This window comes from Podarcis filfolensis (assembly GCF_964270895.1).
Source record: "Podarcis filfolensis genome assembly, chromosome: 13".
Classification (NCBI taxonomy): Eukaryota; Metazoa; Chordata; class Lepidosauria; order Squamata; family Lacertidae; genus Podarcis; species Podarcis filfolensis.
This window is the reverse complement of record NC_139615.1, coordinates 4,277,753-4,289,236: the sequence shown is the minus strand read 5'-3', so window position 1 is coordinate 4,289,236 and position 11,484 is coordinate 4,277,753. Positions and strand designations below refer to the sequence as shown.

General features: G+C 48.8%; 1 protein-coding gene across 1 annotated transcript in view; it reads right to left on the bottom strand.

The window, feature by feature from the left end:
* EFNB3 (ephrin B3) overlaps positions 1–11,484 on the bottom strand; it is a 73,509-nt gene that overhangs the window by 22,987 nt on the left and 39,038 nt on the right. The window contains exon 2 of the mRNA XM_083581234.1: positions 273–565. Within this exon, the coding sequence (XP_083437360.1) occupies positions 273–357 (85 nt within the window). The 5' untranslated portion in view covers positions 358–565. The remainder of the gene's footprint in view (positions 1–272; positions 566–11,484) is intronic.

Sequence of the window (11,484 nt, the reverse complement as noted above, 5' to 3'; positions counted from 1 at the left end):
CAGCTACCTCTGATCTGAACATTATTTTTAAGGATCTCTTACACACTCTCTCTCTCTCTTTCTCAATATCCTGTGTGGTGCATGGGTTTTTACCACGATTTCCTGTTCCTTCAGCCGCATCTACCGCCTGCCAGATTGGCGGCAGCACCTATCGACGGCTACAGACATCTCAAGGCCTTGCAATTCTGTGCAAGCGTGGGATTTGGTATGCGGAGGGGACGCACAGAAATAAAAGGAAGTCCACCCCCCTTCCCCAGGGTGTTAAAACTTACTGATGATGTAATAGTCCTGGTTGGTCTTGAACTCGTGGCCCCAGAGATTGGGGCTGTACTCCTGGAACTTGATTGTGAAGCGCATGTCTTGCTCGGGCCGGTCGCAGGTGAGCAGCAGGTTGGGGGTGCGGAGGATTTCGCAGCGCTCGGCCTGCTCCGTCTGGACTAGGTACAGCTTGTAATATTCATAGTCCTCTGTGGAAAAGGGGCCCAGCGGCACAGAGCGGGGGCAGATGAGGTCCAGGCGGTCGCCAATCTGGGGGTACAAGACGTAGCCCTCCTCGTTTTGGAACCTGAGGGAGCAATGGATAAAATCAGCTCAGTGGAGCACACTTGGGAGCCAAGATCCTTTCATTCATTCTTTCTTTTTTTTCAAGTACTTTTTATTGAGATTTAAGACCACCACCACCAACCAACAAAAACATCAAGTCTTGTTACAGATATCCTACTTTATGCTCCATAGAGCCGTTGACTTCCGTCCTTCCCTTCCGCAAGTTTTCTTATTCCAGTCTATAATTCACAGTTTCATTGATTAAAAATTACACCATGACATAAGAATTAATTCAATCCTGCCAACGTTGTCATATTTCTACAGTTCTCACTTATATAAACCATGAATTTACTCCATTCTTTTTGGTACTTCGTCTCCTCCTGATTGCGAATTCTGTGTGTCAATTTTGCCATTTCAGCGTATTCAACCAACTTTATCTGCCATTCCCTTACAGTCGGAATCTGCTGTGACTTCCACTTTTGGGCTCTCAAAACTCTAGCTGCTGCTGTTGCATACAAATATAATCTTTGGTCTGTCTTCTTAATATCTTCTCCCACCAAGCCTAGCAAAAATTCTTCCGGCTTTTTTGGAAAAGTATATCTAAACGTCTTTTTTAACTCATTATAGATCGATTCCCAAAACTCTTTTATTTTGTTACATGACCACCACATACGGTAAAAATCGCCATCCTTTTCCTTACATTTCCAGCAAGTTTTGCTACTTGTCCCATACATAGGACCCTGCATTCTTTCAACCAACCTCCCTCATAACAACAAAACTCAGCGGCCCCAGCGCCTGGGGAAGTTTGCTTGATGTCCATTTCCAGGACGGTTCAAAGGTCCAGCCAGGTTCCCCTCAAAGCACCTGGGAGCTTGTTCTCTAGTAAGATTGTGGCCTAGCACCTTGGGGGAACGGATGCTAAGAACCAGGGTGCTCTAGGGAAAAGGCGACCCCGCGGTGTTTAATTACGAAAGCAACATTAAATAAGGTGGAGCTCTTGTTATTAAATATACCAAGAAAAAAGCACACCAAGAACTCAGGCCGATATAAGTTTCAGTAGTGGGAGTGATCCCTACTCACAAATCAACACAGTGGTACCTCGGGTTACAGACGCTTCAGGTTACAGACTCCGCTAACCCAGAAATAGTGCTTCAGGTTAAGAACTTTGCTTCAGGATGAGAACAGAAATCGTGCTCCGGCGGCGTGGCAGCAGCAGGAGGCCCCATTAGCTAAAGTGGTGCTTCAGGTTAAGAACAGTTTCAGGTTAAGAACGGACCTCCAGAACGAATTAAGTACTTAACCCGAGGTACCACTGTAGTCAATTGTAACAAAAACTAATCCATTCAAAAGTATGTATTCTGACAAAGATTACAAACTCAAATCATTGACTTCTGCTCAGTGAAACTAAGACCTTCACATCAAATCTAACTAAGGACTAATATGAACTTATCTCTACTCATAAACTCTTATCTCTAATTCTGTAACGAATTATTGTGTTATACATATCCTTATGAGTTTGAGTTTGTAATCTCTCTTTTTGTAATCCTTGTCAGATACTTTTGAATGGGTTAGTTTTTCTTATAACTGACTACTGATTTGTGAGTAGGGACCACTCTCACTATTGAAACTTATATTGGCCTGAGTTCTTGGTGTAATTACGAAAGCAAAGCAACAGGTGTTGCTAGCAGTGAGGAGCAAGATCGACAACACAGTTGTGTTGGGGCTGGTTTGTGGAAGGGACCTTTCTCTGTGGAAAGGCTTTCTGCAGATGCTCAGAGACACCAGCCTTTTAACACTCAACGGGCTGAGCCCGGACGTTGGAAGAAACTACTGGTATTAAATTAAGCCAGGAAGGTTTAAGGCTCTCTGTAACCGGAAATTTGGTGGACACCTTCCAATATAATTGGAAACATGTCAGTTTCCCCATCACACACCCAGCTGCAAACAGCCTCTCATGGCAAGCAGTGGGGTGAGGAGGTTAAGAGTCTTGGACTAGCAACTGGGAAAGACCAGGGCTCCAGTCCCCATCCGGCCATATAGAGCTTGCTGGATGACCCGTCTCTTGGCCTAGCCTACCTCACAGGGCTTTTGCGAGGCTAAAATGGGGCTTGAGAGAAGCATTGTTTACATTGGTGTATGCAACATTTGAGAGGAACGCGGGTGGCGCTGTGGGTTAAACCACAGAGCCTAGGACTTGCCGATCAGAAGGTCGGCGGTTTGAATCCCCGCGACGGGGTGAGCTCCCGTTGCTCGGTCCCTGCTCCTGCCAACCTAGCAGTTCGAAAGCACATCAAAGTGCAAGTAGATAAATAGGTACCGCTCCGGCGGGAGGGTAAAGGGCGTTTCCGTGCGCTGCTCTGGTTCGCCAGAAGCGGCTTAGTCATGCTGGCCACATGACCCGGAAGCTGTACACTAGCTCCCTCGGCCAATAAAGCAAGATGAGCGCCGCAACCCCAGAGTCGGTCACGACTGGACCTAATGGTCAGGGGTCCCTTTACCTTATGCAACATTTGCAGACGTCGGCACCTTCCAGGTGCTTCGTACTACAAACCACAGCTGGTCCCAGGTTTCGGAAGGCAGGTCTACAAACACACACACACAATACTTTTTGCTTCACTCTCACCCCAGGACAAACAGGTGCCATTTCTCAAGAGAACAAAAGCCTTATACTGACTCCATTCACCAGAGGCACAGGCGAGACCAGTGAATATACCACGAGGACCTGCCACTCTGGCCCACTTTGCGTTTTTGCAAATCTCCTTCTAGCTTTATAAATCAGAGCTGCAAATTTTAATTCACTGATTGGTTCGGCTAATCAATTTCAGAAGTCTTTTAAAAGTTTGCTGGGGAAGAACGTCCCTGCAACATGCTGGTGGTGAAAAAAATAAAATTAAGCAGGTAGGAGCGTAGCATTTTGGCTAAAAGTCACCAGGAGAGCTTTTTGTTGTTTTGTTGTAGTGTGGGGTGTTGTAACCTTTTGCCACGTCTTCCTAGCCAAAATTGTTTGTATTTTGCAATCAAGTGAAAATAACGCCCATATTTGACAAGTCATTTTGGCTCACCCGCCAAAATCAGACAAAAACTGTGCATAGTGAGCACCTTCTCTACAGAGGCAACTACCACCAGACATTTCAGGTATTTGACCAGAAGTCTCTAAGATAATGTCTGCTATGACAATAATAATAATAATATAATAATAATTTATTATTTATACCCCGCCCATCTGGCTGGGTTTCCCCAGCCACTCTGGGCGGCTTTCAACAGAATATTAAAATACAAAATGCAGGAATCATAAAACAGACAAGAGACCGTGTTTCCTCGCTTCAGAACGACTGTTTTTGCCCATATGCAAATTATGCAAATTTAATCAACTGATTAACTGACAAAAACTCCCGCGATTGAAAAACGAAGGTTTCTTCAACTGGGTTGGCAGCCCTACTTATAAATGCCCTGACATTTGGAGGCATTTAGCACATCCCTTTAAATAATAATAATATTAATAATAATCAGGCAAAATCCTATTTAAAAAGCAACTGATTGAAGTTGCCTCAAAGACCGCAAAATGTAAAGCCCAGAAGTTCTGTGTTCTTCCACCTCCGGGGTGAAGTTCTTTGCATCTGTCTTTAATTTGCCTTTCTTGGTCTATCCTCCGCGCCATCCTTCCCGAAAACAGCAGGACACCCCCACTCTCCCTGCTCCATCAGTTGGTCCCACATGCCCTGGGAGCATCATGCGCCGCCCCCCAAACCCATGCAAGGAACCATCAGAGAACCGACAAAGAATTCCAACCCTGTATTCAAACCTGTTGACATTTGACCCCAGAGCCGCCTGTCCCCAGCCCCCTGGGACAGATCAGCTGCCAAATGAGATAATAGCCCAGGAGGAGAAGAGGCATGACTGAGGCCTGGCCAGGGGTGGTGGGGTGGTTAGCAGAGCAGCGGATAAAAGACTCCTGGGTCCGACCCCTTGCTCAAAAAAGGAGGGGAGTGGCAGCCGTAGGGATTCCTGGGATCTACCCTCCAGCCTTAAGTCATTTGGCCCTGCAAATGTCTCGGCTGAGGGGTGACCTGGGACAGGGGCAGCTCAGCCTGAGCCAGCGCTTTGCCAAAATCTGCAAAAAAAAATGTGAATATTAATCACCTTCCGGGCAGCAGTGTTTTAAGAGGGGCAGGATAATTGCCGCAAAACAGCAATAAGGCAAGAGCCAAAGTTGGCTTGCAGCTGAGTATACCGTATTTTTTGCTCTATAAGGCTCACTTTTTCCCTCCTAAAAAGTTAGGGGAAATGTGTGTGCGTCTTATGGAGCGAATGCACGCTGCGCAGCTATCCCAGAAGCCAGAACAGCAAGAGGGATTGCTGCTTTCACTGCGCAGCGATCCCTCTTGCTGTTCTGGCTTCTGAGATTCAGAATATTTTGTTTCTTGTTTTCCTCCTCCAAAAACTAGGTGCGTCTTGTGGTCTGGTGCGTCCTATAGAGCGAAAAATACGGTGATTCAGAGGCCAAATGGAGCACTTATGAGAAGGGCCACGTCACACAAGGCCTCGGGGTTGCGTTGCCATGCAGCTCGCGGGCAGCAGGTACAGTACAGACCTTCTCAGGCTTGCTTCATGGATGGCATTATTTAAAGCCCCCTGACTCCGTTCCCCCAACATCCCAAATCAAACATACGTCTACAGAGCCCAGTCAGTTCCACTAATCCCCCATCTTCGAAAATACAGAGCTAGATGGACCAAAGCGGTTTCCTGAGTTTCCAAGCATTCCCCTGAAAAAAAAAATCACATTCTCCCTCCTAGAAAAATTTCCCCAAATAATGCAGAATGCAGTTTGTGAATCGTATGGGGCTAGCACCTACTGGCCAGTGCCAATGCCGCTGCGTTGCTTCCATTTTGTTTTTGCTTCCTCAAAAGCTTAGCACGCCTCACACAACTTTTGGAACAAATCGACAGGAAACACAGGCACGGCTGCCCCTTCTGTATCAACGATGCCCACCACTTTTCCTTCTCCCATACAGTGGTACCTCGGGTTAAGAACTTAATTCGTTCCGGAGGTCCGTTCTTAACCTGAAACTGTTCTTAACCTGAAGCACCACTTTAGCTAATGGGGCCTCCTGCTGCCGCTGCACGATTTCTGTTCTCATCCTGAAGCAAAGTTCTTAACCTGAAGCACTATTTCTGGGTTAGCGGAGTCTGTAACTTGAAGCGTATGTAACCCGAGGTACCACTGTACTTTAAAGTCAGCCTTCTCTAACCCGGGCTGCTCTTTGGACCCGCTGATGGGAATTGTAGTCCAAAATATCCAGAGCAACCTAGGTTGGAGAAAGCTCTTCTTTTTTTTAAAGTAGTTCTTTCAAAGCTCATTTATTTTTCTCGCTTGGGGATGGGTTGCCTCGATCTAGCGCCGACAGAGCACTAAAAATAAAAGTCATTTTATTTAGCTGTGCGGAAAGTCGCCGGGAAACACAAGATGAAATAGGGCCTTGACGGGAAAAATGACAACTTTTCCGCGCTGCAAAACAGGGATATCGCAAAGTCACTTACACGTGTTAACAGACACGCCCTGACCTGCCAGTATAACCACACACACTTGAACCTTTGGCCAAACGGATACTCAAAACGCCAAGTCCATTGCACAGCTCCGGCAGGCAAGGGGAGAAAGGCAAACTTCGGAAACAGCTGATCTAGCAGCCTTGCATACCAGCCTCTTACCCCAGCCGCCTTGTTCCTGGAGGGCAAGAGCAGAGCAGCTGCTCTCTGCATGCAAAAGGTCCTGGGTTCAAATCCCAGCAGCTCCGGGTATGGCCAGAAGCCCTGCCTGAAATCCCGGCGAGCCTCTGCCAATCAGTGTAGACATTATGGGGTTAGATGGCTCAAGGATTTGACTTGGCACAGGGCAGAGGTCTATGCTTCTAAGCTGGAGAGGAGAGAACCCAGGAGTCCTAGCTCTGGGGCTACAATCAGTACACACCTTGTTTCCCTTTTATAGAACGGGGTGTGTGTGTGTGTGTACGGATGACTGTTATTCCTGGCTCTTATTCCTGGCGCCCGAGAACTTTCTGTTCCAAAACGTTAAAGAAACAAGGACACAAAAACAAACACAGCACACACACACTCCACTCTCCCCCCCCCAAGTGGGACCCAGGCATCCGGGCTCTCCCCAGCGCCCTCTCTCCCACACCCCAGGGAAACCTGCTCCCTAAGAGAATGAACCAGGCTCAGCTGCAATCGCTTCTGAAGGAACCCAGGCGTCCTGACACAAGAAGTGTTGTCCCCTTCACCCCCCCAACACAGAACCCCTAAGTCCTGGCTGTGAGGCCTGCCCCAAGCACAGGCCTAATTCCGCTCCCCCCCGAGGATCCAAGAGGGATCCTTACCTGCCCCACATCTCCAAAACAACAACAGGGGCCTATGGTAGGCCCCGTCGCCCAATTCTTCTCCAGAGGTGCCCCCCCATCCCTTGAAAAACAAGCTCAGGCATTGGGGCCCCCAGTACATGATGCTCCACTCAAGGGGGCCAAGAACGGCGGCCATGTGCCCCTCATCCTAGATGCCCCCCCCCCGGTGCAAAAACCAAGCACCAATCCTTTCCCCCAGGGGTGTTCCTAGTAGGAAGGGTACAATGGCCACCGTTGCCGTGGCAACGCATGCCAACTGGTGATGGAGGGGCCTAGCAGGAAGTGGGTGGGTACCTCTCTAGGGCCACGAGAGGGGGCAAAGTGTGTGTGTGTGTTTGTGTGTGTGTCCATGTGTGTGCATGCATTAATTTTTTTGGGGGGGGGGGTTCCTCATTCTTTCCAACCAGATGTCACTGTTTCGTGGTCCAGACCAAAACTTGGGGCCGGGTACCAGGTCTCTCTGCCTCACCGAAATCATTGAAATGGGTCTGGAACCTTTTTTGGGGCAGTAGGACCTGTTGCTTCTTCTTGCCCCCCTTCCCTCACGCCCCCTCCCCTTTCCCGCTGCCCCTCCTCCCCTCCTGTAACGGGGTCATGGGCTCAGCTGGAATTGGGGAGGGCGAGGGCGAGGAGATGAAATGGAAAGTGACAGCTCAGGAAAGGAGCTAACGAGAAAATGGAAAAAAGGGGGAGAAAGAGAGGGCGGGAGCGAAAGAGAGAGAGAGAGAGAGGAGAGGGGAGATCCTCCACCCATCGCTGGGAACTCAGGAGTCCTGGAATATAATTCCACGTCTGCGATGACCCACTGGGCCTCCCCTTCCCCCTACGCCACTGGAGGGAACCCAGGAGTCCTGGCTCACAGCAGTCTAGGCTATAAAGTCTACCTCTTCCTGGTCAAACTCATTATGATCCAGTTTCCAGAAAACCCAGGATTCTTGGCTCCCAACCATTAGGCAATAATCTCTTTCTCCCACCCCACCCTTTGCAGAAACTACCTCTCCCCTTCTTGCTTGACTGCTCCAAGCATTGGGAACCCCCAATTCAAGAGAGCCCAGGGCTGTGTACACACCATATATTTAAAAGCGCATTCTCCAACACCACCCCAAAGAATCTTGGGAACGGCGGTTTGCTCCCTACAATGCAAAGCGCCATTAGCAAACTACAGTTCCCAGGATATATATATTTGGGGGGGGGTTGGAATCTGCTTTCAATATATGGTGCCCCATCACCCAGCATGCCCCTCTTCAGCCCGCCCCCCCTTGTTTCTTCGTCAAGCAGGAATGTAATCTCTGTACTCCTGGTTAAATATTAGAGACCCCACTGCTCTCCGCTCTCCTTGCCTGCCTGTGTGACCCCTGCGGTTTACACTCCATGCCCTGTTCCAGCTCGCTGGAGGGAGAAGCTTTCTGATTCCTATCGGCTGTGGGGTTGGGGGGGTGGCCAGCCCTGATTGCCTCAGCCACCTTCCCCTTAATGAAATAATTAACTCCTCCTGACCTCCCCTGCCCCAGTACAGAAAAAGACCCATATCGCACACAGAGCCCCCCTTGTTCAGAGGGGACACACAGCTGCCACAAAGCGGGTGGGGTGCTGGGGAGGCACCCGCAAAAAGTTGCAGCTGCCTCTGGGGTGGAACAGTTGGTGACGCGCAGACCCTGAGATTGCAGCCGCTTCTGGGGAAAGGCGGAGAAGAGCTTTCGCTATTTCGAACGGGGAACCGTGCAGCCAGACTGATGTCTGCCTTCAAGTCACTTCATTCGAGTCTCCACACTTATCTTTCGCCCCACAGAAAACCTGAATTGCTATTTGTTCCGATTCAGCATTAAAGAGCGGGTTTTCGCAGGGGCAAAAATATTTTTTTTTAAAAAAAGTGGTCAGATGCAGCGATTTAAAGACAGCACAAAAGGAAGTCTGGAGGAACCGGCGGTCTTTTCCCCAGAACACTGTCCGAGATGCGTGTGGGCTGGTTGCTGTGAGCCAGAGGGCACACTGCACGTGCTCAGAGGCACACTTACTGCTTCATTCATGTTGTATTTTAATCTTGTTTTTAAGTTGTATTCCAATCAATTTGTTTTTATATCGGATGTTAGCCACCCTGAGCACGGTCTTGGCTGGGGAGGGCGGGGTATAAGTAAAATTTATTATTATTATTATTATTATTATTCATGTTCTCAGGGCCCAATAGAGTGGCTTTGGATGCAGACAGATAGGCCTGCGGAGGCAGCAATTTGCTGACATCGCAGGTGTGTTTATACAGCGCCATCAATGTGCATGGCCGGGTTTGCAGAGCCTATAGCGACGTGGGTGGCGCTGTGGGTTAAGCCTAGGGCTTGCCAATCAGAAGGACGGCGGTTCGAATCCCCGCGACAGGGTGAGCTCCCGTTGCTCAGTCCCTGCTCCTGCCCACCTAGCAGTTCGAAAGCACGTCAAAGTGCAAGTAGATAAATAGGTACCGCTCCGGCGGGAAGGTAAACGGCGTTTCCGTGCGCTGCTCTGGTTCGCCAGAAGCAGCTTAGTCATGCTGGCCACATGACCCGGAAGCTGTACGCCAGCTCCCTTGGCCGGTAAAGCGAGGTGAGTCCTGCAACCCCAGAGTCGGCCACGACTGGACCTAATGGTCAGGGCTCCCTTTACCTTTACATAGGTAAAAAAAAAGGCAGGTCCCTGCTGCTAGGCACTTACAATTGCCGGCAGGGGTGGGAGCGAATAAAGGAAGAGGCTGGAAGTCGTGGGCAAAGGCAGTTAAAACACAGTTAAAATTTGGTAAGAGCCCTGAATGCGGGCAGCTGAGGATATACGATTCCTTGCCCGAGGCTTTGCTACAGCTGCCTCTGGAGAGGAGCACATAAGTGTTTGAAAAAGGAGGGAAGGGAGGGTGGCCGAGTGAGTGTGTATGTGTGCATTTCTTCCAGGACTCCTGGGTCCTCAGAGCTGGAGTTTTCTCCGAGTTGCTTTCAAGTCCCTTCCAAGCCACTGACTTTGGGCCTTGGTGAGGTTTGCATCTTCTGGCAATAATTAACGGGGGTGGGGGGTGGGAATGGAGAGAAAGACCCGGGTCCTTGGCCCTCCTTTTTTCCCTGGGTGGGAGGAGAAGGATCAAGAATTGACAAGCGTCTGGGCTGGATGTGGGGAGAGAGAGGAGAAGAGGGAGGACTCCCTGTTTTCATTCCAAAGGGGAATATTTGCAGCTCTTCGCACCTGAAAGGCAGGAACCAAGGTCCCAAAGGAACCCCCAAGTTAACTGCAAGCTGTCTTAAAATAATTGTAACAAGAATCTTGGCCTTTTCCCCAGCATAAACCCAGTATTGATGCCACACTCCTTGAGAACTCGATGCCTTATTCGCTGTCCTGTCCTGTCTTGGTTAGCGAATGCACCAGGTCTATGAGCGACGAGTCTTGCGTTCAAATTCTCTCTCTCAGCCTAACCTGCCTCACAAGTTTGTTGTAAGGAGAAAATGAGGAAAGGCAGGGTGGATGACGGAAGAAGCAGCAAATAACCCCTGGAAGGCGCCGGGACCCTCAAGACACAGGCAAATGGCTGTCACAGAGAACCCTAAAATTCTTGGCTTCAACCTCCTGCCTCCCCCAGCCTGACTTGACTCTCTAGGCTGCACACTGCGCTTCCTTTTCTGATTATTATTTATGGATCGCTTCCTATTAAGCGTCTCAAAGCGATTTCGCAATACAATGCAAAGACTCTTGTGTGAGCATGTATATAAAATATATACCGTATTTTTTGCTCTATAAGACTCACTTTTCCCCTCCTAAAAAATAAGGGGAAATGTGTGTGCGTCTTATGGAGCGAATGCAGGCTGCGCAGCTATCCCAGAAGCCAGAACAGCAAGAGGGATTGCTGCTTTCGCTGCGAAGCGGTCCCTCTTGCTGTTCTGGCTTCTGAGATTCAGAATATTTTTTTTTCTTGTTTTCCTCCTCCAAAAACTAGGTGCGTCTTGTGGTCTGGTGCGTCTTATAGAGCGAAAAATACGGTATATACACAGTGGTACCCCGGGTTAAGTACTTAATTCGTTCCGGAGGTCCATTCTTAATCTGAAACTGTTCTTAACCTGAAGCACCACTTTAGCTAATGGGGCCTCCTGCTGCCGCTGCGCCACCGGAGCACGATTTCTGTTCTCATCCTGAAGCAAAGTTCTTAACCTGAAGCACTATTTCTGGGTTAGCTGGGTCTGTAACCTGAAGCGTATGTAACCCGAGGTACCACTGTACAGCTACAGCGATGGCACCTATAAAAAACAACTGCACAGATTTCAAAATTTACAGATTTATTTTTTGTAAAGAAAACCCCAGTTGCACAGATTTAAAAAACAATTCCAAATAAATTCAGAAGCACTGACTGGGAAAAAAATATACATGGTATATAATCTGCACTTAGAGGACTCGTTATGAAGTCGGAAACACGACACTTCAGCAGTTTCGTTGCCAACTTTTCTTGTGCAGGCTGGGAAGGCCAGTGAATAAAGAGGGGGGTGGTGGATAGGAAGATAGCATCACCCCCTTTCTGGCTTTGTTCTTTTGCATATTTTCATATCCT